Source organism: Chelonus insularis, unplaced genomic scaffold, assembly GCF_013357705.1.
Source record: "Chelonus insularis isolate UGA/USDA-ARS -01 unplaced genomic scaffold, ASM1335770v1 contig_151_pilon, whole genome shotgun sequence".
Taxonomy (NCBI): domain Eukaryota; kingdom Metazoa; phylum Arthropoda; class Insecta; order Hymenoptera; family Braconidae; genus Chelonus; species Chelonus insularis.
In genome coordinates, this window is record NW_023276393.1 from 115867 (window position 1) to 141503 (window position 25637).

General features: G+C 29.2%; 5 protein-coding genes and 1 long non-coding RNA gene across 13 annotated transcripts in view; 2 read left to right on the plus strand and 4 right to left on the minus strand.

Moving 5' to 3' along the window:
- Positions 1 to 88: 88 nt before the first annotated feature.
- LOC118063993 (zinc finger protein 761-like) lies at positions 89 to 3656 on the minus strand. 4 transcript variants are annotated; one of them, XM_035078298.1, is made up of 4 exons: positions 3609 to 3623; positions 1987 to 2030; positions 1786 to 1911; positions 89 to 1724 (listed from the first exon to the last, which is right to left on the minus strand). In XM_035078298.1, exon 4 carries the CDS (start codon positions 1611 to 1613, stop codon positions 168 to 170), a length of 1446 nt encoding a protein of 481 aa, XP_034934189.1. In that variant the 5' UTR covers positions 1614 to 1724; positions 1786 to 1911; positions 1987 to 2030; positions 3609 to 3623; the 3' UTR covers positions 89 to 167. The 4 variants fall into 4 exon arrangements, with proteins under 4 accessions (XP_034934189.1, XP_034934190.1, XP_034934188.1 ...); XM_035078299.1 differs by lacking the exon at positions 3609 to 3623 and adding an exon at positions 3044 to 3199; XM_035078297.1 differs by lacking the exon at positions 1987 to 2030 and having other exon boundaries at positions 3609 to 3656.
- Positions 2809 to 5226, plus strand: LOC118063986 (molybdate-anion transporter-like). Its single transcript, XM_035078290.1, has 3 exons — positions 2809 to 2957; positions 3046 to 3446; positions 3901 to 5226. Exon 3 carries the CDS (start codon positions 3949 to 3951, stop codon positions 5224 to 5226), a length of 1278 nt encoding a protein of 425 aa, XP_034934181.1. The 5' UTR covers positions 2809 to 2957; positions 3046 to 3446; positions 3901 to 3948.
- Positions 5227 to 5796: 570 nt separating this feature from the next.
- Positions 5797 to 7710, minus strand: nac (GDP-fucose transporter nac). Its single transcript, XM_035078303.1, has 4 exons — positions 7572 to 7710; positions 7289 to 7493; positions 7074 to 7212; positions 5797 to 6616 (listed from the first exon to the last, which is right to left on the minus strand). Exons 1-4 carry the CDS (start codon positions 7634 to 7636, stop codon positions 6021 to 6023), a joined length of 1005 nt encoding a protein of 334 aa, XP_034934194.1. The 5' UTR covers positions 7637 to 7710; the 3' UTR covers positions 5797 to 6020.
- A 10-nt stretch (positions 7711 to 7720) lies between these two features.
- On the minus strand, positions 7721 to 16711 carry LOC118063998 (RNA-binding motif protein, X-linked 2). Of its 3 annotated transcripts, none has more exons than XM_035078304.1 (2): positions 16340 to 16711; positions 7721 to 8208 (listed from the first exon to the last, which is right to left on the minus strand). In XM_035078304.1, the coding sequence occupies exon 2, from the start codon at positions 8159 to 8161 to the stop codon at positions 7757 to 7759; it is 405 nt and encodes a 134-aa protein (XP_034934195.1). In that variant the 5' UTR covers positions 8162 to 8208; positions 16340 to 16711; the 3' UTR covers positions 7721 to 7756. The 3 variants fall into 3 exon arrangements, with proteins under 3 accessions (XP_034934195.1, XP_034934196.1, XP_034934197.1); XM_035078305.1 differs by lacking the exon at positions 16340 to 16711 and adding an exon at positions 16262 to 16329 and having other exon boundaries at positions 7721 to 8248; XM_035078306.1 differs by lacking the exon at positions 16340 to 16711 and adding an exon at positions 8349 to 8429.
- Positions 16712 to 16829: 118 nt separating this feature from the next.
- LOC118064016 (uncharacterized) overlaps positions 16830 to 25637 on the plus strand; it is a 122891-nt gene continuing 114083 nt past the window's right edge. The window contains exons 1-2 of one of the 3 annotated variants that reach the window (XM_035078355.1): positions 16830 to 16979; positions 24002 to 25316. In XM_035078355.1, the coding sequence (XP_034934246.1) occupies positions 24031 to 25068 (1038 nt within the window). In that variant the 5' untranslated portion in view covers positions 16830 to 16979; positions 24002 to 24030 and the 3' untranslated portion in view covers positions 25069 to 25316. Of the gene's footprint in view, positions 16980 to 23687; positions 23917 to 24001; positions 25317 to 25637 lie in introns of those variants that run through there. The other 2 variants (XM_035078356.1, XM_035078358.1) reach the window with 2 other exon arrangements.
- LOC118064027 (uncharacterized) lies at positions 20782 to 23209 on the minus strand. The gene is made up of 3 exons (XR_004690010.1): positions 22979 to 23209; positions 22515 to 22547; positions 20782 to 21130 (listed from the first exon to the last, which is right to left on the minus strand). It is a non-coding gene; the product is annotated as an uncharacterized lncRNA (long non-coding RNA).

Consider the following 25637-nt stretch of genomic DNA (forward strand, 5'->3'; position numbering starts at 1 on the left):
TTCTAAAAAAACCCAAAAAATTTTGAATAATTGTTTGAATTCTTTTTTCAATTACAGAAAAGAATTTCAAGTTTTTCAAAATGTTGACGAGATTTTTGAAAACTAAGATTATGTATACAGCCATATATTTTTTAACTTGAAGTTAATAAATTTATTTTGTGTAATTACTAAGTGACTTCACTGTGTTTTTTTAAATGTCTTTTAAGACTAAATGCTTGAGAAAATAGCTGATTGCATTGAGTACATTTAAATGCTTTTATAGATGTATGTAAATTCATATGACGTTGTAAATGAGATGACAATTTAAATTTTTTACCACACAAACGACATTGATGAGGTCTTTGTGAATTATGTGTAGCTTGATGTGTTTTCAAATGACTAGATTGTGAAAAAGCTTTATCACACAATTCGCAAACAAATGGTTTTACTTTCGTATGAATTCTTAAATGTTCAATATAATTACCCTTTCCATTAAAAGACTTATTACAATATTCACATTTATGAGTTCGTGTGTTTTTATGAAGCTCTAAATGAATTTTTAAATTAAATTTCTGGCTGAATGGTTTGTGACATACTTCGCAATAAAACAAATTTTTTCCACTATGAAATTTCATGTGTGCATTGAGGTTTTTCTTTAAGCAAAAATTTTTATTACATGTCGAACATTCATATTTTTTAAATTTTAAAATTGTTTTTAATTTGTAACTGTTTTTTTCGTGTGTTTTTTGATGTTCTATCAAATAAGATGGATAAGAGAAAATTTTCTTACAAATATTACATTGATGAACATTTACTTGAGTATGTAATCTCATATGTGCATTAAGTTTACTTTTTGATGTATAATCTTTATCACATTTCTGACACTTGAAAGGTCGTTCACCCGTATGAGATAATTCATGCGTTGTAAGTTTTGATTTTTGAGTAAAACATTTTCCACACACTTTACATTTGTGTTTTTTATTAATTAAATTTGCAGTATCTTTATTACTTATTTGTACTTCAAAATCATTATCATCGGACAAATTTTGGGAATCGTTTATAATATTATCAGCTTGAATATCTTGAGAAAATCGAGGAATATTATTACTTAAATCAATTAATAAATCTTCTTTGTTTATCTCATTAGATTCTTGTTCTGCTGTTGTTAATGTTAAATTTTCCGGAAAATGTGATTTTGAGTTTGGATTTAAAGAATGTTCATCACGAAAATATTGAACATCTGGTCTTTGAAAACTAAAATCTTCTGCTGAATTGCTCGAATCTTCTCCGATATCAATACTATTATCACACGATGCTTCTATATTGTTGTTCAAATGAGAAAAATGATTATTCATAAGTTGATTTTGATTTGGCAACATATAATTATATACGGAGTAATGAAAAGCACAAGCAGCTCTATCATTTCTCTGTGTTAATTCAGTCATTGTACTTGATTTTCTTGCATATGCTAATGATCCATTAACATTATTTGTCATTATTAAATCATTTATTGGAGAATCAATATTGAAATGGGGATTTTGTGATTCTACGATATGCATATGAGGGAAGGAAATATTATCTTGAATCGCAGAAACATGTGACCGACTATGGGAGTAAAGTTCTTGATAATCCATAAAAACTGCTCCACATTCCAAACATTTAATAGGTTTTTGTGAAGTCTGTATTGATGTAAGTCCTTGGTTTTGTTGATACAGTTTGCAGCCTGAAACTGTTGTATAGGCAACCTAAAATATAAATTATATTTAACATTAAACAATAAGTTTAAAATTATTTAAACTACATTACCTTAGCAGCAGCTTGTCTTAATGCTCTGTCTGCTGCTCTACATTGTTCTCTGAATAAAAGGGCTGACTCAGCTCTAGTTACACAACGATTACAAAGCTTTTCAGGAAGACCATCTCCTTGCCAAACCTAAAACACATATTCAATATTTAATTTTATCCATGATAATATTCTGTAATTAACATTTTCAAATCATTATATCACCTCCAAACAAGATAAAGATCGTAATTTTGCTGCAAGAGAAGATCCTGCAGGACCAACAAATAAACAAATCATTTTTTCATCATCTTCTCGTAAACAAGTTCGACACAATCGGCTTATATTTTCGCTGTCTATTTCTTTAGTAACAATAAACATTATTCCGTTTCAAAACAAAAAATTAAATTGACTAAGTAAATCTCCAGCTGATATAGTATTATTGTTTTAAAAATCTACTTCTCTATTTTTTAAGAAATTCGAATTTTTGTTATCCTTAATGTTAGGGAGCAAATTGTTGTTTTAAAGAAAATAAAACGATATGTAGTTTTTGATCGTAATATTATCAAACTCTGCTAGATTAACATGTTTTAAACATGACTTGATACATAAGTTACTTGTACGAAAATGACCAAAACATGATATAAAGATTACAACATAATATATAGATCAACGAACTGTGAGTGCTATATTTATAACCCTATCGTCAACATATCAACTTATGGCTAAACATATATATGTATACAAAATAAAATAAAACCAAATATATTATATATGTATATTGCGCATGCTTAATATCCATTTTAAATAAAGTTTAGTTTTTCCATCCAATCGAATTTTAATATTTTTTTTGTTATCAATATAAAAATTAAATATTTATAGGTTTTATCTACTTAAATATTCAAAAAATATCGAATTTTATGCATTGAAAAATTAAATAAAATTTTTTTATAAACAAAATATTTTTAAAATAGTTGTTTCCGGAAAAGTGATTTTTATGCAAAAATTTTTCTAGCTGAAATTAAAAGAGAAAATATTGATTGTGTTTATTTTGATACTATGAAAAAAAATAAAAAAATACTTGACAAAAGTAAAATGAAACAAATCATTATGAGTAAAAACATATGACTTTAACTCGAGATATAAATAGGATGAGCTCGTGCAAAAATAAGTGTAAAAACCACGATAAACTTGAATATGTACGAAAAATATTTTATTTGTATTTAATGGGTATTTATAATTGTTTATAAAACAACAAACATAATAAAATATTGAAATATCCTACAGAGTGTTCTGCAATGCTGTGAAGTTTATTTTCACAAAAAAGAAGATTTTTATTCCTTCAATCTTTTGGAATATTTTTCTATACTGCATAAAAATAATTAGATATATGTATATATAACAAATGTGACCATATATCTTTTTCATCCATTTATATACGTTATCTTTGACACGTCGGCTATAAATGTTACAATCGAATTAAAGAAAGTTGAGGGAATTATCTTATATTAGTAATTTGTAACTTTATTTCATTGAAAAAATGAATTCAATAAAGTAGTACATAATAAATGTATCTGATTCAATAAGATATACTGTTTGTATCAATTATGTTTGAATGAAAAAAAATTGAAGAAAATTTTTTAAGAAATTTATGATTTAAATCAATGCTAATTAGCATAACTTTTGAGGTTAATTTTAAAAAAAGAATTAAAAATTCTTATTCTAACATAAATAAAATTTTCTATGTAAAATTTATTATCCTTAATTGAAAAATAAATTTTATACTAAATTCTTAAACATAAACGATCAAGTTTGATCATGATACATAAATAAAAAAGCTTTTTATTTACCATTCTGAACGTAAAAACCATAAATGCCTAGAAATAATTGATCGCCGCATTTGAAATGACTATTCATAAATGATACGACGTTTTATAAAGACTTATAAATATCAAAGAAAAAATTCTAAAGTAAGTTTCTTTAATAAATTTTTTTCTCATTAAATTGTTTCAATTATTTATGTCATTTTGTTTATAAATTTTCTTCGTTTATGTTTAAAATGATTTTAAAATAATAACTATAAAAATTAAAAATAAAAGTAAAAAGTACAATTGAAATAAGAAAAAAATTGATTTGTTTCAGAACATGGCAATAAATAATATGAACAAACTATGAAAAATCTTCAAAAAGATGGAAAGCACCAATAATGATAATCAAACATATTATAATTTAAAAAGAAGATATCTTTTGATATTTCTTCTTGCCAGTTTTATTGATTGGTTACAAGGGCCTTATCTCTACAAACTTTATCTTCACCATGGATACAATAAATCAGACATATCGTTTTTTTACATCACAGGTTTTGCAAGTAGTGCATTGTCAGGCATTTTTATAGGCCAGCTTGCTGATATCTTTGGTAGAAAAAAATTGTGTACATTTTATTTTATATCAACAATTTTAGCCTGTATTGCAACGATTTCAAAAAATTCATCAATTTTATATATTGGTCGAATATTCAGTGGCACATCGTCTACAATACTATTTTCAATATTTGAATCGTGGTATATAAGTCATCACCTATCCTACAATTTTGCTAAAAATCAAATAAGCTCAACATTTGCTGATTCAACTTTTTACAATGGTTTACTAGCAATTTTTGCTGGATTTTTATCATCAATACTTGCAGATGGTTTTAAATATGGTCCAACAGCTCCATATTTATTTAGTATTCCGATGTCACTTCTAACTGGTTACCTTTGTATGATTTTTTGGACTGAAAATTTACCAACAAAGTATTACTTTGGTCCTTTTAAAGGTATTTCTATTATCTGTAAGAAAAATTACACTATTCTGATTCATGTATGGCTTATTCAAACATTGTTTGATACATCTATGTATTCTTTTATATTTGTTTGGACGTCAATTTTGGATCCAATTCGACCTAGTAATGGCCTTATATTTGGTGCTTTTATGCTTTGTATTGCCCTTGGAAGTGCTTGTCATAATTTTTTGATAAACTATTGTCGAATTACCCATGTAATATTACTGTGTTTAAGTATTATTATAGCTCTTGTTAGCACTATTGCCAGTACTATAGGTATTCATGTACAAATGCAAAAAAATGTTGAATCGATTGGTACCTATATTTGTTTGATTTCTTTTTTATTTTATGAATTATCTGTAGGTTTGTATTTTCCAACTATTAGTTACGTTCGTGGAATTATCATTCCTGAATTTAATCGAGCAAACATATCAAATTGGTTTAGATTACCATCCAATATACTTATTTGTATTATTTTATATTTCATCAGAATAGATGTACCTGATAACCGTTCAATTTTTATATTAAATGTTATTTGTTTAAGTATTGCATTTATTTATAGCATCAAATTTATGACAGCATACTCTGATAGGTTTAATGAGAAAAATGAAACAAAGCTATCTATCAAATCATCTTTAATAGTTTAATTTTTAATAAAATTTTAATATAAAAAAAATTAATATTTTGCTGTAAATATTTGAAAAGAACAAAAGTTAAATAAAATATTTTTATCATAAAATTTTTTATTTTCTATTGATATTTATTTCAGTGGTCTTTTTCAAACAAAACTTGTTCACCAATATAAGTTTAAAAAATATGTATCACATATATTGAATAAAAATATTCTAAAATAAAGGTTTCAGATTTGATTTCAAATAGTGAATTATAAGAAATCGTTAAGTTGTTTTTAAAAATAATCCAAAATTATCAGTCTCAACAATTTTGAATTACATAGAAATATTTTTCAATCACCAATTACAAACATTCTTAAAATTACTGTAATATCAACAACGATATGTTAATGCATATTTGCTGTGAAAACTATAATTAAACTATTTATATAATAAGAGAAAACTACTTTTATTATTTTTAAGATAATATTTGCAAGAACATAGTCTTGATGCAGTCATTGAAAAGTATAATTTTTTATGCTATTCATTTTTACATTAAACCTCTACTTTTAAGTAGTTATATTCTCAATCTTTGAAAAATGATTATAACATTAAAAATATAATTTAAAAAGCCTTTTATTTACAGTTAAACAACTCTATTTAATGAACAATGATTTTTGGTTATAAACATACGAATAGAATACTAAAAGTATCTCTAAAAGTTTTATTCCGCAAATTTCTGAATAAAGATTAATATTAAATTGACTTTTGTTTCGTATAATATAGTTTAAGCGCTAATCAATAATCATCAATGGTAGTCTGAATTAACATTAATTTTTTTCAATTCTTATAAATTTTTCGGCTTTAAAAGCTTTTTTTAAATCAAGTTGCTTAAACCTTGCATACATTGCAGACGCTCCTAGCACAGCAAAATTACTAATCCACCACAAAAATGGCTTTCTTTCATTATACCAGTATGATGCTAAAACAGTTTGTGCACACGCTTTGGCTGTTCCACTAATATTATGAGTTAATGGTGAAGTCACTTGTATTTGTAAAGCACTTACATATCCAATTGCAAAACCACAAACTCCTCCACTAACCATGATAAACCAAAAATAAAGATCATTAAATTTATTATAATTTAAAATGATCTGATATTCACCATTTATAAGTATTAAAGGAATAAACAGAAAAATGCTGTATGCATTATTGTAATATGATAATAGCCAAATTTCATCATTAACAAACGGAAGAATTTTTTTTGTATAAATGGAGTATAACGACAAGCTCAATGAACCTAATACCCCAAAAAATGTCCCGAGAACAGACAAAGATCCGGCAATATTTTCTTGATCTACTCCTAACCAGAATCCACTTATTATGACTGCACAACAAATAATGCAACGTAGAGATGTCTTGTTTCCTGTTGAATTAAACATTTTTTTTCTTGTAATGACAAAATTGAGATTTTAAATAAAAATAGAAGCTAAATTAGTTGTAAAGGGCCAAAAATAATAAATAATTTTGATACTTATCAGTGGATAATTATAAATTTAGCTTAGTAGACAATTCATTACGTAGACACTTTATTGAAATTGCTTTAGTTATTATGAAAAATTCTATCAATTTTTGGACTAAACTTCATTTGTACAAAATCATCTAGTTCACTCAAGAATTTTAATTTAAAGATATTTTTTATAACTGATTTTAATATTTTTTATAGCAACATGACAGACACCTCAAACACATTTTTATTTTTTTTTAATAAAGTTAAAATTAGAGTAAAATATATCAAAATAGTATAAAAAGTATTTTAAAACGTTTATCACATTGCATTGTTGATATGTTTTATAAATTTTTTTGAGTTATTAAATACGTACCGAGTATTAAATAAGTGAATATAACATTAAAGACAGTTGTTAAGGATCTTCCAATATAATAGAAGGCGACGTCAACATATTTTAAACATAAATTATTACTAGCTACCATCAAAGTGAATAAAATGGAAAGAGGCAATACCTAAATAATATTATAACATTTATGTTGATTTGGAATTAATAAAAAATATATTTTTTATGATTAAATAAAAACTTACTTTTTTGAAATTATTAATAGTATAAGGATTACCATCAGGAAATGATATTACTTTCGGGTAAGATTTTGCAAGTTTACTCAACGAAAAACATATAAACATCGTAACAGCGCATTGGAACCACGTTATAAACATCGGAGCATCCAGATTTACTTGTTTACTTGATAAAAGATTTTTATTTACAAATACTGTTAGAATAGATATTATCCTGAAAAATAAAATTTGTATATTTATTATCGTTCATGATCGGCACATATTCTAGTGATTAATGCAAAATTACCCTTACCAATATGCAGTTACAGCTGTGATGATTTTAATGTATTTGGTTGAAAGTTGGTCTTCTAAAATCATTTTTTTTCTTTTGTAAATGTTTTTTGAAATAAATAAAAATTATTTCTCGATTTCAGGAATGTCATGTGTGTTACTTTTCATCAAATAGTTGACAATTTATTATTCTCACAGACGTACAAATTAACATCCTTCAAAACGTAATTTTTCTGTAACTTTATCAACTCGTTTTGATTCTTTCGGAGCTTTGTAATTAGCCACGTGGTCAACTCTAATTATTCTGCCTAACAACTTAATTCCATTTAAATTATCAACAGCTAAAATTGTACTTCGTTGATCTTTGTAACACAAAAAGCCGTATCCTTTAGATTTTCCTGTGTCTTTATCACGAATCAAGTTAATATTTACAGGCTCACCGTACTGAGAAAATACTGTGATGATATCTCCTTCAGTTAAGTCATATGGAAGACCACCGATGAATATCCAAGCACTATCTTTGTATTCGTCATGCCATGAAGTAGTCCCACCACGTACTAACTCTTGTTCTCCGAGTTTCGTTATGTTTTTAACATTGGTTAATGGATTCATTGCATTCTTTGTAAATTAGTATCTTCTAATTAAAAAAAGTTTCTGATCTAAAACAATGTAGAAAAATAAAGGAACAATTTTTCAGTACACTGACAGAAATTTTTTCCGGTGGCGAATTATACAATTTACTTGTCCCCAGTATAAAAGTGATAGGTAAAAAGTTTCGGAAGGCAGGTAAAGAAAGTACCTGGAATCAGTAAAACTTCGTTTTAAAATGAATAAAAAAAAAACTTAGTCTAAATACAGAATATACCACTCCTGAGTAGACTACAAGCGGTTGAAGAAGTAAAAAGTATACAAGTTTTATGAAAATAAAGTACTTGTATTTAAGTAGTCTTTCTACTTGGAATCAGTATAATGTGAGCCAATGTATTTTGTTTATCTCAAGTAGGTAGATAATAGAAGAAGATTACAAAGTTTACTTCAGTTGATAATATAGTTTTCTTACACTGAGAATCTTCCTTACTTACCACAAGTGTATTTTATACGGAGATCCCGTATAAAGCGTACTTATGCTAAGTATAATGCTGTTTTACACTTTAAACACCATGTTCTCACATTATGAATCCTTTTTTATTAATAAAAAAATACTTGTTACTTGATTCAAGTATATCAATTCTTCACTGCAAGTATATTATATACTTAAATTAAGTATACGAAGTACTCATGCTAAAATTTTTTTCTTATTAAATTTAAAAATTTCAAAATATAAATAATTATATTAATAATAAAAAAGTTACTGTTATACCCATTGGTATTGGTCATTTAAATTAGTGACCATTACTAATGAAGTAATTTAATGATTAAATATTCAGTAATTAATAAATAGATGAAAAGTAATCTTATAATAATTACAACAATTACTGTTGTACTTTTAAATACGTGGAGCTGCTACACTTACCAAATATTTATACCTGTATAACTTTTAACAGGTGCAAAATAATAAAAAACTTTGCATGGATGAAATGTTCCATTTTAATTCTGCACATTTTGAGCCCAAAATCGGGCTGATCGGTGCATTTGAACCAAAATGGGAATGATTTAAATAATTCATTGTTTATAAAAATAATGAAAAAATCAATGATTTTCTCTAAAAATGAAATTCAATATCTCCTTTTTCTAAATAAATCGCCAAAAAGTAATATTTCTAACATTTAGTATTTTTTATTATTTCCTTAGACGCGACTGAAGCTTTTGTCAATAGTGAAGCTTCAGTCGCGAATAACTTTTTATCTATCTTAGATATGTTCAGTGCTTTTTTTTTATTAAAATTACATTCTGAACAACTTTTATTTAAAACATTTTTTCATATCTATCATAGAATCGAGAAATTCGCGAGCGGTTTGTTTTCGCGATTTACTTCCCCCTATGCGTGCCAAACAATTTTAACCTACACCATTGTGTTTCTCGCAAAATTTCCGATCCAGTCATCTATAAATCATTAATTTGGCCGCAGCAAACCAAAATTATCTCATTTCCCTCGTTGACTGGACTATTAGCTATAAACTATCTAATATCATATCTTTGATGATGATAGATAAATTATTAATTGAACAATAAAAAATCCATAGAGGTAATTATAATTTTCTTATAATTACAACAATTATTGTTGCATATTTCAATATCTCGAGCTTCTGCAGTCAGACTCTTTTACTGTTAAAAGTTCATCTCCAAACTCAGCGCTCAGCAATAAACTTATTTAATATTATGTATTTAATTATGATGAATAAATTATTTATTGTACAATAATTAAGGCTGGGCTGAAGTCAGAAAGTTTCCCGAAGTTGACTTTACGCCCTCACGTTGTGCGGCGAAAAGCCGAAGCTCGATATCAATTGAATTGAGTAGGTAACAGAGAAATCGTTCGAAAAATGATAATTTTCAGGGATGCACTAAAAAACGGGAGCCTTAGGGCACCAGAAATTTCAGAATAATCTGTTCCGAGCAAGACAGAGCACAGAATACATCTATCTATCTCCGTCTTATTTTTTAAAGAAGACTGCGAGTTCGAACAGTTGACGAGCAAGCACATCCCCCACCCTCTGTTACCAAGCCTGAAGCTTATGATATCTAACGTAAAAAAAGTAAATGAAAATATGCTGGCCCTGTAGTCAGAAAGTTCGACAGTGATTTTACCGAACGGTGTTCGATTCAAATTGCGGCAAAATTTTTTTTTATTTAAAGTGCATGTAATTGCAATTTTATCATGCCAAAAATGAGTTTTAAATTTCAATTTTATGTAAAATTTTTTTTTCAATTAATCAATGACAAATGAGAAATATTTGAACAGGGCCATTAACCTTTTTTTGTACAAATACATTGATAATAGCCTTTTTTAACAACTTATTAATAATAAAAATTGTTTAAACAATCCGCGGCGAGTTCCGACACTTCACCGGCAAACTCGACCCCCACTTTCTGTGCCCAAGCCTGTAGCTTATAATTTTCAAGCATCGTATATATAATTGGAACTATAATAGCTCAGTGGTTAGAGCCCCGACCTTTCATTTTGCTGGGCAGGGTTTCGATCCCAGTCATAGGCAATTTTTTTTTCTGTTTCTTGTTCAAGTGACTTTATATACTTATAAATCAATTCATATATTTTATTACATTATTCTTCCAATTAATTACGAAAAAAACTTGTTTTTCTGAAATAAGCTGAGGGTGAGGAACGAGTTACTATGATTCTCTTTTTTAGAAAATGTTGTCTCCAAAAGACTATAGGAATTAATTTTGAACTAATATAAACAACCAATTATTGTATTTATATAAATTTTAATGAAAAAAAAATTGGCTATAACTGGGATCGAACCCTACTCGGTAAAATGAAAGCTTGGTGTTCTACCTACAGAGCTAACATATTATCTCTAACATCATGTTTATGCATATATCTATACTCCTATATTGCTAGTTCCCGTAAGTGGGGCGCGTGGCCTATGAAGTGAGACAGAAAATGAATATGTCTGTCTCTTTCTTTTCATTTGAACTGTTGTGCGCAGCGTCACTACCGTAGAGGGAGAATTGGCAATTGGAGAAGGGCAAGCCACCTCCCTTTCACAACTATAAATTGAGTTATAGTAAATAAGTCTTGTATGCTTCGTAGCTCAGCGGTAAAGCTCCCGACTCCGGTAGTGAGTCTCGGGTATTCGAATCTCTTCATTCTTTTCTTTTCTCTATTATTATTATTATTAGTAGAATAACTTCAATTAATAATTGTTTAAACATGTATAATAATTAAATCATTCATATATAATAATTTAATATCTAATTTCAAAGGTATTTCTATACATATTTCTTTGTAAATAAATTTATAATAAATAAAATAATCTAAAGTTGTAAGAACAAATTAATTTTTATTGTTCAATAGTCTAATTCAATTCGATGACTATAAATGATATTTTAAATACCAGTATAAATTAAATTGTTTTATAAAAATTACAATTGAAAGTTTTTGAAGAATTAAAATTTTAAAGTCTTTTCCCCAAGCTGCCCCAACTCTTGAGTTTGACCCCAACATCCACAGTAATAAATAACATGTAATAAATGCGAAAAATATATATTAAGTCATTATGTTCCTTTAAATTATTATTTTTTGTATTAGATTTTACAAACTACATACTAATCACTTTTGTACATCGCCACAATAGTTAACATTGCTCTCCTATTTTTTAATGTACATATATAAATGTGATGATGATAAATAAATATTCATGATTATTAATTTAAAAAATATTTTTTTAAAGTTTACTGTATAAAAAATGTAGCATTCATGAGCTCTGAAATTAATTTTAAACAATTTACCAAATAGAAATGTTTTTTTTCTTTCCTTAATGACAAAAGATTTCATTTAATTTTTTAAAATGACGTTTGCATATTCTACTTCTTATAAGCAGCTTCATTCAAATGAACACATATTTGAAACAGGCATTTCAGAAAAAATGGGGAATTGATTAAAGGATAAAGGATAAACGGATATAAGGAAATAAAAACTAAGATAAAAAAATAATACTTAAACAATAAATAATTTATTATTTACACATACCAGTAAAACAACCAATTATACATTATTAAACTTATTGGTGTTTAAATATACGAGTTTTGTATATTTTTGTCTTATAAAATGATCCTTCTCGGACATTTTTTGGCTTCATAATGTTAACCGAGTATTAATAGAATTCAATAACGGTATTTGGCAAAGTTGCGATCGATGATTATCCAAAATGTGTTCATTCATGATTTTATTGTCAAATTGCATCCCTATGTTGTTAAATATTTATTTATTAAAAATTGTTAATTGAAGGTTCACTTATTTCCGATTGATATTTTCTGATAATCTGTTCGCAAACTTTGCAAATAGCCATTACATCCTTTGATGGTGTTATATATGGTCCGCGATTTTTATTTGCGATAATAAAGGCATTGTGCCTTTAGTAGCGTCGCCTTTTAATTGTATAATACAAACTTGACATTTTACATGGAGTCAATTAAAATATATAAAAAATTGGATGTAGCATGTAAAACAGACGCTACTTCATATGCAAAATGAATATCTCATATCTCATTTCTTGTACAAATTGAAATGCTATCTAATGCGCACGCTCCATTCACATCATGCGCACAAGTCGCAGCGTATAATAAGTGAGACAAACGCATATATGTCTGCACCGTAATGTTTAAGTCTCTCTCCCTATACCGACTAGCAATATAGGAGTATTACATATATGTGTTTATGTTTATAAATTGTATAATGCAGGCTTGAGTACGAAGGTGAAGATAGAGCTTGCCGGCGAAGTGCCGGAAATCCCGTGGATTATTTCAACTACTTCTAAATATTTCTAAAATTGCTTAAAAAAAAGCTGCGTTCGTATAGATATAGTAAAAAAAGTGTTTATAACCCTGTTCATGTTTTCCGACTCGGCGTCGATAAATTACATAAATAATTGAGAAAAAAAATCAAATCGTTGGTAAGAATTCATTTTAGCATGTTAATATTATAATTACATGCAAATCTAACAAATGAAAAAGAAAAAAAAAACTACCATGACTGGAATCGAACCCTGCCCATCAAAACGAAAGACCGATGCGCTAACCACCGAGCTATTATGATTACAAAACATTTATATATGCTCAAAAATTATGAGCTGCAGGCTTGGGCATAGAGAGTGGGGGTAGAGCTTGCCGGAAAGTGCCGAACTCGCCACAGATTGTTTAAACTACTTTTCAATGTTGATAATAATATGATTAACTTGTTAATAACACAACATTGTTAATACATGTAAAGATGTATAAGTATAAGTTGTTAAACACAGGCTATTATCAATGTATTTATACAAAAAGAAAGTTTATGGCTCTGTTCAAATATTTTTCGACTTAGCGTCAATAATTCAATGAATAAAGAGAAAAAAAAATCAAATTGTTATAAAAGATTAATTATAGCATGTCAATATTATAATTACATGCTTATCTAACGAATAAAGTAGAAAAAAAAAAATTGGTTATGACTGGGATCGAACCCTGCCCGGCAAAATAGAACTCTGACGCCCTAACCACATGGCCAGCATAATCTCGATATTAAGTTAATGTATATTTGTTTTTACACTACATGCTTGGATGCGCGCCGACTTGGAATTGAGCTTCCTTATTAACATTTATACTTAATAAAAATGATAATAATGGATGAGTATATGTATTTGAAGTTATTTGCAGGTATTATATTAATTAATGTTAAATGAGTATCATCATTTTTATTTATCCTAACTGCAATAGTCATCAAAGTGTAGGGCATTGTAAAGTGATACAGTATGTTTACATCACATACATATATTACCCGTACACACACATACAGAATTTACTCGCCAAAATACAGGGCACCATCAGTTCTGGATACGGATTGAGCATTTTTTCAATATGGATGACTGAGGTCATCTGCGAGCATAATGCTGTCACCTATCAGAATTTTTTCAAACTAATTTTCCGGAGAATATCATCTGGAATACAAGATTTCTAATTATTTCTAAATTATTCAATTTTATACTATGAATTGATTTTTTAACATTCAGACAGGTGGCAAGGACTGACGCAAACACGAATTTTGGGCGAAAAACGTATAAAAATGAAATAATTAGTGATTTTTCATCTGAATGATGTGGCTGCCATCTTGAAATTTAAGCGCGGCAAGTCAATTCATATTTTTTTCATTATTCTTTCTAATTTTTTTAATAAAAATATTCACTATATACAAAAATTGTTGTTTACGTCAGTCCGGCATTAATTCCTCTGTAATTTGGTACCTAATTTTATAGAATAATTGTAATTGGCGAAGAAATTAGAAATTTCCCGATCCCATGTATTTGGATAGGGGGAATCAGTCGCCTTTCTGACTTCAGCCCCAGCCTTAATGATCAAAAATAACCGTGATTTAGTTCGAATTACAAAAACAAAATACTGTCTACAACTATGGCGTTTGACGCCTATGTTGCACGTGCTTTAGTTATAATACGATCGAAAGAATTTCTTTTCGTAACGTAGCGCTAAGCCATAAATTATTTAGTCTCACACGTTAATCAATGACAAAAAAAATCATTTTAGAGTCGTTTATCAATTTTTATGAATTTCTTTATTTTGTGGGGTGGCTTGAGTCAAGGTCAAAGAGGTTTAGACTCATTGAGGATGAGAGGCTATGAATACATTAACAAACGCAAAATGTCATATTTCTGTGTCCTTAGGATAATTGTATAGTCCAATCAAATGAGGGAAATGGGATAAATATGATTCGCTCCGGCCAAAGTAGTGATTTATAGATGACTAGATTGGAAATTCCGCGAGGAATACGATAGTGCAGGTCAAAAATGCTTGGCACACATAGGGAGGGAGTAAATCGCGAAAACCCGCCCCCTCGCGAATTTCTCGATTTCTATGATAGATATGAAAAAATGTTTTAAATAAAAGTTGTTCAGAATGTAATTTTAATAAAAAAAAGCACTGAACATATCTAAGATAGATAAAAAGTTATTCGCGACTGAAGCTTCACTATTGACAAAAGCTTCAGTCGCGTCTAAGGAAATTAATAAAAATACTAAATGTTAGAAATATTACTTTTTGGCGATTTATTTAGAAAAAGGAGATATTGAATTTCATTTTTAGAGAAAAATTTTTTTTTTTCATTGATTTTTTCATTATTTTTATAAACAATGAATTATTTAAATCATTCCCATTTGGTTCAATGCACCGATCAGCCCGATTTGGGCTCAAAATGTGCAGAATTAAAAATGGAACATTTCATCCATGCAAAGTTTTTTATTATTTTGCACCTGTTTAAAAGTTATACAGGTATAAATATTTGGTAAGTGTAGCAGCTCCACGTATTTAAAAGTACAACAGTAATTGTTGTAATTATTATAGATTACTTTTCATCTATTTATTAATTACTGAATATTTAATCATTAAATTACTTCATTAGTAATGGTCACTAATTTAAATTGACCAATACCAATGGGTATAACAGTAACTTTTTATTATTAATATAATTATTTATATTTTGAAATTTTTAAATTTAATAAGAAAAAAATTTTAGCATGAGTACTTCGTATACTTAATTTAAGTATATAATATACTTGCAGTGAAGAATTGATATACTTGAATCAAGTAACAAGTATTTTTTTTATAATAAAAAAGGATTCATAATGTGAGAACATGGTGTTTAAAGTGTAAAACAGCATTATACTTAGCATAAGTACGCTTTATACGGGATCTCCGTATAAAATACACTTGTGGTAAGTAGGAAGATTCTCAGTGTAAGAAAACTATATTATCAACTGAAGTAAACTTTGTAATCTTCTTCTATTATCTACCTACTTGAGATAAGCAAAATATTTACAAAAATGCAGTAATCGCTATTCTTGGTATAAATTAATATTATATTAGGATTGAGTGATGAAAAATTTAAAATCAAGTTAATGTTATTATGATTGTACAGTACACGTTAAACTTCATTTTGATATAAAATGTACTTGCATCAAAAAATAATTATACTCAAATTGAGTATATTTTGTGTTTGCCGCTAGTATACTTTCTAGCTATCACATTTTTTCTGTCAGTGTAGTGAACATTCATGTTTTAAATTGAATAGTCTAAGTTTTCGTAACTTTAGTAAGTTCAGACGAACTAAATTATACTAACTTTTAAAAATATTTAATGTAGGCAAATGTCAGAAAGAAGATTGAGAGAGCCTGCGCCATAAGGTTATTATTATTATTTTAATTTGTTATGGCTCGGAATACGCCATAAGGATAATTTTTTTAATCCTTTATGGCTGGCCTGTAGATAGATTTCTCCCTAAAAAGTCCCTAAAGTCGAACCAGTGGTGGGGAGCCCGAAAATATGGAAGCAACTGAGGAACTATTATGATTTTCTGTATAACAATTTTTGATAAATAATGACGTACAGTACCGGACATAAATGCTGTTTAATTTTTTGAAGGTTATACATGCAATTTCCCTGTACTGTCCTATAGAAAATCACATAGCATTTACGTCCGGTACTGTAGAATAATTTGGAATAAAATATAAAAAATATAATAGACATAAAAAATTTTAAAAAAAAATTTCTTGTATAACCTCCAAGTCTGTTCTTTCAGTGTAGAGATGTGAATCGGTAATTGACGGGTAAATTTACCGTAAATTACCGGTAAAAAACGCGTCAATGACCAAGCCTGTTTTACCATACCGGTCAGAAAAATGCTGATCTCTGATTGGTTAATACATGTCCAATCACAGTTTAGAATTCCCAACGGCATACAACTGTTTATTTGTTCTATCAGGTATATATCAAAGAATACAGACCCATAGAAGCCCAGGGCAATAGGATTTAAGGCTGGGCTGAAGTCAGAAAGTTTCCCGGAGTTGACTTTACGCCCTCGCGTTGTGCGGCAAAAGGCCGAAGCTTGACATCAACTGAAATTGAGTAGGTAACAGGGAAATCGTTCGAAAAATGATAATTTTCAGGGATGCACTACAAAAAGGGAGCCTTAGGGCACCAAGAAATTTACAAATTTTTGAATAATCTGTTTCGAGCAAGACAGAGCACAGAATATATCTATCTATCTCCGTCTTATTTTTCAGAGAAGACTGCGAGTTCGAACAGTTGACGAGCAAGCACATCCCCCACCCTCTGTTACCAAGCCTGAAGCTTATAATATCTAAACGTAAACAAAGCAAATGAAAATATGTTGGCTCTGTAGTCAGAAGATTCGACATTTATTTTACCGAACGGTGTTCGATTCCAATTGCGGAAAATTTTTTTTTTTTAATTCAAATTGCATGTAATTGCAATTTTATCATGCCGAAAATGAGTTTTAAATTTCAATTTTTATGTAGAATTATTTTTCAATCAATCGATGACAAATGAGACAATATTTGAACAGGGTCATTAACCTTTTTTTGTACAAATACATTGATAATAGCCTTTTCTAACAACTTATTAACAATAAAAAATAGTTTAAACAATCCGCGGCAAGTTCCGACACTTCACCGGCAAGCTCTACCCCCACTCTCTGTGCCCAAGCCTGCAGCTTATAATTTTCAAGCATCTTCACCATTATTGAAACCATAATAGCTCAGTGGTTAGAACACCAATCTTTTATTTTGCTGGGCAGGGTTCGATCCCAGTCATAGGCAATTGTTTTTTCTTTTTTTTGCTTAAGTGACTTTAAATACTCATAAATTAATTCATATATTTGATTAAATTATTCTTCCAATTAATTACGGAAAACAACTTGTTTTTCTGAAAATAAGCTGAGGGTGAGGAACGAGTTACTATGAATTCTCTTTTTTCGAAAGTGTTGTCTTTAAAAGACAATAGGAATTGATTTTGAACTTATATAAACAACCAATTATTGTATTTATATAAAATTTTAATGAAAAAAAAAGGAAAAAAAAAATTGGCTATGACTGGGATTGAACCCTAATCGGTAAAATGAAAGCTTGGTGTTCTACTCACAGAGCTAACACATCATCTCTGACATTATGTTTATGTTTATAAATTGTATAATGCAGGCTTGAGTACGAAGGGTAGGGATAGAGTTTGCCGGCAAAGTGCCGGAAATCCCCGTGGATTATTTCAACTACTTCTAAATATTTCTAAATTGCTTAAAAAAAAGCTACGTTCATATAGCTATAGTAAAAAAAGTGTTTATAACCCTGTTCATATGTTTTCCGACTCGGCGTCGATCAATTACATAAATAATTGAGAAAAAAACAATCAAATCGTTGTAAACAATTACTTTTGGCATGTTAATATTATAATTACATGCAAATCTAACAAATAAAAGAGAAAAAAAAAACTTTTCCATGACTGGAATCGAACCCTGCCCATCAAAATGAAAGACCGATGCGCTAACCACCGAGCTATTATGATTACAAAACATTTATATACGCTCAAAAATTATAAGCTGCAGGCTTGGGCATAGAGAGTGGGGGTAGAGCTTGCCGGGAAAGTGCCGAAACTCGCCACAGATTGTTTAAACTACTTTTCAATGTTGATAATAATATGATTAACTTGTTAATAACATAACATTGTTAATACATGTAAAGATGTATAAGTATAAGTTGTTAAACACAGGCTATTATCAATGTATTTATACAAAAAGAAAGTTTATGGCTCTGTTCAAATATTTTTCGACTTAGCGTCAATAAATTCAATGAATAAAGAGAAAAAAAAATCAAATTGTTATAAAAGATTAATTATAGCATGTCAATATTATAATTACATGCTAATCTAACGAATAAAGTAGAAAAAAAAAAATTGGTTATGACTGGGATCGAACCCTGCCCGGCAAAATAGAACTCTGACGCCCTAACCACATGGCCAGCATAATCTCGATATTAAGTTAATGTATATTTGTTTTTACACTACATGCTTGGATGCGCCGACTTGGAATTGAGCTTCCTTATTAACATTTATACCTAATAAAAATGATAATAATGGATGAGTATATGTATTTGAAGTTATTTGCAGGTATTATATTAATTAATGTTAAATGAGTATCATCATTTTTATTTATCCTAACTGCAATAGTCATCAAAGTGTAGGGCATTGTAAAGTGATACAGTATGTTTACATCACATACATATATTACCCGTACACACACATACAGAATTTACTCGCCAAAATACAGGGCACCATCAGTTCTGGATACGGATTGAGCATTTTTTCAATATGGATGACTGAGGTCATCTGCGAGCATAATGCTGTCACCTATCAGAATTTTTTCAAACTAATTTTCCGGAGAATATCATCTGGAATACACGATTTCTAATTATTTCTAAATTATTCAATTTTATACTATGAATTGATTTTTTTAACATTCAGACAGGTGGCAAGGACTGACGCAAACACGAATTTTGGGCGAAAAACGTATAAAAATGAAATAATTAGTGATTTTTCATCTGAATGATGTGGCCGCCATCTTGAAATTTAAGCGCGGCAAGTCAATTCATAATTTTTTCATTATTCTTTCTAATTTTTTTAATAAAAATATTCACTATATACAAAAAATTGTTGTTTACGTCAGTCCGGCATTAATTCCTCTGTAATTTGGTACCTAATTTTATAGAAATAATTGTAAATTGGCGAAGAAATTAGAAATTTCCCGATCCCATGTATTTGGATAGGGGGAATCAGTCGCCTTTCTGACTTCAGCCCAGCCTTAATGTCGCAGTAGAACGCTCAGTACTAACTGCGACCACAGATGTCGCAGCAGTCCAAATGAGTAGGCTGGAGATGGAGTGGCCAGCAGTCGTTGACCAAACGTCAATCGAACCAGTATTGAGTCAGTATGTAGATGAATGTTTGAATTTTTAGGTGATTTAGATAGCAGTAAACAATGATAACATGGATGAAAAAATTCATTAAAGAAACAACTAGGTAAACCACTAATCAGAGCCAGGTTATATTTCCGAAATTCTCGACTATTTCCAATTAGGATATCGCATTTTAAATAATGCAAATTTCGAATAAATGACAATGGAACATGATTTTTTCATCTTTTATAATTGAGAATTTTTTTAATTATCAACATTGAAGAATAAAAAATGGCAAAATTATGAATATCAGTCTGATGTAGAATTCTGTATAATTAAAATATCGAAAAGTCGGAAATCAAGCTCGCAGGCAATTATGAGAGCGTCCATTTTAGGGGAAAAAGTGCTTAAAACATAACTTTTCCATCTTTCAAAATTAATTACTTTGTCAATTATTAAGATTAAGGAATCAAAATTAGCAGAATTATACAAAATAGTCTAATGTATAATTCTGTATAATTAAAATAATGAAAAGCCGCGAATCAAGCTCGCGGGCAATTATGAGAGCGTTGTATAATTCTGCGGATTTTCATTCCTATTTAACGATTTTAGGAGTATCGATACGTCGGTTGTCGATACATATTAAGATCGATACATTTTTAATTGATTCGATCCGATACAGTGTATCAATACTTTCGACTGTATCGTGAAACCCTATATAGTTTCGACGACCGTTTTGTCGTACGATTGTTGCAGCATTTAGGGGTCATAAAAAACAATATTTTTTGCAAGAGGACAATAAATTTTAGTGATCTCCAGGTAATAATGTTATATATTCATAATCGGTAATAAAACATCTAAGAGTAGTGCCATAACATAAATTTTACACTATTCGACATACCACCTAACCTTACTTACTAGATTGTATACATTTTTCTTGTAGACGAAGTCTAATTAACAAAATATTATCAACTCCTGGTAGAGTTTTAAGAGTGAGACTTTTTTCTAAATTCTTATAATTTTTTATGAATAAGCGGGGAGCCTATTCTTTTTATTATCCATCTCAAAAAGTTGAGAAGTCACGAGTACAGTGGTCTATCTTGCGGTAGAGACTATACTACAGGTAGTTTAGTAACTTTAGGTTAATCGGTCATTTCAATAAAAATGGAACCTGTAAGCAGAACATTCACTATTTATCGTTGAAACAAACTAAAAATAAGATTTATTAATTTTGAAATTTTCTTTTCAAGATGGAAATTGAATACTACCGTTTTGAATGGAAGGTCGGTACAGCACCTATGGATAATGAGGAGAACGTGATGGTAACTTTTTTTTCGAATATTTTTTTAATAAAAATTTTTAGGACAATATTAATATCACTAATTTATTCATGTTAGATCGATGATGCTTATAATATCCACTGCATAAAGAAGCATCCATTTTACGTCACAATTGAATTGCCCCGTACACTTATAGGACTACGACTTATAATCTTCAGTTTGATCAATTCTTCATTACATAGTCAACTCATTGAACGCTGTGAAAAGCATACTAAATCTGATCGATTAACAAAATTATGTCATAAAGCACTCCCATTAGTCATACGTGAAGATCTTTCTTCGGATTACCCTTATAGGTATGCCGAGAATGGGAGTGTTGCAATCATACTGCCACCGCAACAGCAAGTACATGGAATTCCTGTTGCCATCAAGTGTTCATCAAAATGTACTCGAAAACCATTTAGTCTCATGGTATGCGTATTAAATGAAGAATTAGACGTTCCAATAAAAATTCTGCCGATGCACGTTTACGAAAATCGGACGGAATTGATTGATAGCTGACATAGTTCCTACATTTCTGGTGTCAACCGATTCTTGTAAATCCTTTAAGATGTTTTTTACTATTTTTTCAGCCAGTACGCCATCTCTAAAATCAATTTGAATAGACTGTAATCGCGGGAAATTCGCCATTTCTCGTCGTTCACTTAATATTCTAGCTATTTGAGCTCTAAATTCCGTCCGATTTTCGTAAACGTGCATCGGCAGAATTTTTATTGGAACGTCTAATTCTTCATTTAATACGCATACCATGAGACTAAATGGTTTTCGAGTACATTTTGATGAACACTTGATGGCAACAGGAATTCCATGTACTTGCTGTTGCGGTGGCAGTATGATTGCAACACTCCCATTCTCGGCATACCTATAAGGGTAATCCGAAGAAAGATCTTCACGTATGACTAATGGGAGTGCTTTATGACATAATTTTGTTAATCGATCAGATTTAGTATGCTTTTCACAGCGTTCAATGAGTTGACTATGTAATGAAGAATTGATCAAACTGAAGATTATAAGTCGTAGTCCTATAAGTGTACGGGGCAATTCAATTGTGACGTAAAATGGATGCTTCTTTATGCAGTGGATATTATAAGCATCATCGATCTAACATGAATAAATTAGTGATATTAATATTGTCCTAAAAATTTTTATTAAAAAAATATTCGAAAAAAAAGTTACCATCACGTTCTCCTCATTATCCATAGGTGCTGTACCGACCTTCCATTCAAAACGGTAGTATTCAATTTCCATCTTGAAAAGAAAATTTCAAAATTAATAAATCTTATTTTTAGTTTGTTTCAACGATAAATAGTGAATGTTCTGCTTACAGGTTCCATTTTTATTGAAATGACCGATTAACCTAAAGTTACTAAACTACCTGTAGTATAGTCTCTACCGCAAGATAGACCACTGTACTCGTGACTTCTCAACTTTTTGAGATGGATAATAAAAAGAATAGGCTCCCCGCTTATTCATAAAAAATTATAAGAATTTAGAAAAAAGTCTCACTCTTAAAACTCTACCAGGAGTTGATAATATTTTGTTAATTAGACTTCGTCTACAAGAAAAATGTATACAATCTAGTAAGTAAGGTTAGGTGGTATATCGAATAGTGTAAAATTTATGTTATGGCACTACTCTTAGATGTTTTATTACCGATTATGAATATATAACATTATTACCTGGAGATCACTAAAATTTATTGTCCTCTTGCAAAAAATATTGTTTTTTATGACCCCTAAATGCTGCAACAATCGTACGACAAAACGGTCGTCGAAACTATATAGGGTTTCACGATACAGTCGAAAGTATTGATACACTGTATCGGATCGAATCAATTAAAAATGTATCGATCTTAATATGTATCGACAACCGACGTATCGATACTCCTAAAATCGTTAAATAGGAATGAAAATCCGCAGAATTATACAACGCTCTCATAATTGCCCGCGAGCTTGATTCGCGGCTTTTCATTATTTTAATTATACAGAATTATACATTAGACTATTTTGTATAATTCTGCTAATTTTGATTCCTTAATCTTAATAATTGACAAAGTAATTAATTTTGAAAGATGGAAAAGTTATGTTTTAAGCACTTTTTCCCCTAAAATGGACGCTCTCATAATTGCCTGCGAGCTTGATTTCCGACTTTTCGATATTTTAATTATACAGAATTCTACATCAGACTGATATTCATAATTTTGCCATTTTTTATTCTTCAATGTTGATAATTAAAAAAATTCTCAATTATAAAAGATGAAAAAATCATGTTCCATTGTCATTTATTCGAAATTTGCATTATTTAAAATGCGATATCCTAATTGGAAATAGTCGAGAATTTCGGAAATATAACCTGGCTCTGATTAGTGGTTTACCTAGTTGTTTCTTTAATGAATTTTTTCATCCATGTTATCATTGTTTACTGCTATCTAAATCACCTAAAAATTCAAACATTCATCTACATACTGACTCAATACTGGTTCGATTGACGTTTGGTCAACGACTGCTGGCCACTCCATCTCCAGCCTACTCATTTGGACTGCTGCGACATCTGTGGTCGCAGTTAGTACTGAGCGTTCTACTGCGACATAAAATCCTATTGCCCTGGGCTTCTATGGGTCTGTATTCTTTGTATATATTTTCATTTTTATTTGTTTATTAAAAATACTGATAATATTTAATATAAGAAAATTCAATTTGTAGATAAGGATTTTCATTGAGAACTTGGTGCAATGGGGGAGAACAAATCAATATATAAACATTTCTCTGCATTACCTCTGCAACCTAACCAAAAATTAAAATCGTATTCATGTAATTATTGCAAGAAAAAGTATGCAGAAAACATTACTCGCATGCGAAAACATCTTTATAAAGAGTGTAGAAGTTGTCCTCAAGACTTACGGAAACTTTTAAAACCATGTAAACCTCGTAAACGAAATAATTCTCATCTAAACAGCACAGACGACTCATTTACTATTGAAGATTTGAATGAAGCAGACAATAGAGCAAGTACTTCAATGATTTCAAATGAAAATTTACCAAATAATATAAGTGTTTGTAGCAATAACTATAAAAAAAATACAATCGATAGTTTTTGTGATAAAATGTCAAAAAAAGATGAAGATTCTCTACAAGAACTACTTGCAGAAGCGATTTATGCATCTGGTACACCATTATGTATAACAGAAAATCCATATTGGCTAAAATTTTTTAACGCATTACGGCCTTCATTTAATTTGCCATCAAGAAATCAAATATCAAATAATCTTTTAGATTCAGTATTCGTTAGAACACAAAATATGGTTAATGAAAAAATTGAATCTGCTACTACTGTTGGAGTGCAATGTGACGCATGGTCTAATATTCGCAAAGAAGGAATCATCAATTTTATTGTAACAACCCCAGCGCCAGTTTTTTTCAAAACATTTCCAACTGGAACCGAATCACAAACTGCCTTATATATATTTATATTATATTTTTATGATTTATATAATCATTTTAATAATGCATTTAATAATATTGGAAATATTTTTTCGGAAGAAGAAAAGCTGAGCATATATACTTGTTTAGAAAATCGTAAAACTATGGCTCTACGGCCCATACATTATGCAGCTAACTTACTTGATCCTCAATTAAAAGGAAAAAATTTAAATAGGTCAGAAATGGTTGAAGCTCATCAATTAATTATAAATCTTGGTGATAAATTAAATCTAAATAGTGATAAGGTATTCAAAGATTTAACAGATTATGTGTCAGAATCAAGTATGTAGAGTTACGACTACGTTAAGCGAGCAAGTATAATCACTTCAGCATGTCAATGGTGGCAAAGTATTTGCCAAAAATCTTCGTTGAGCAAAATAGCTGTGGCTATATTGACTTTACCTGCAACATCAGCTGCAACTGAGCATGAAGAAGTTGAATTTTTAGAAGAAGAATTTACTCAAGACTAATTAGTGATGTTGATGGAATTGAATCAGTATTAGACTTGTTATTTCCTAATGAAATATGTCAATTATTATGTGATATTACTAGTTGATAGAAACTATAGATTATATGGTTTTATTTTTTCATAAATAATTTACATAAAAGTTAAAAAAGTCAAATTCTTTATAATATGTAATAACGAAGGATTATCTATTTTATAAAAAAAAATGTACCAAAAACTTAACTAAATAAACGTTTATAATAATTTTCAATATATTTATTATTTCTGTCCTAACAGTCAAAAATGTAAAATATTTTTTCTATTACAAATTACAAAATTTTTTTTTCATCTTATAATAATTAATTAGTTTTAAATTAACAAGTGCAAAAAGCAAAATTAACTTAAGCAAATTGG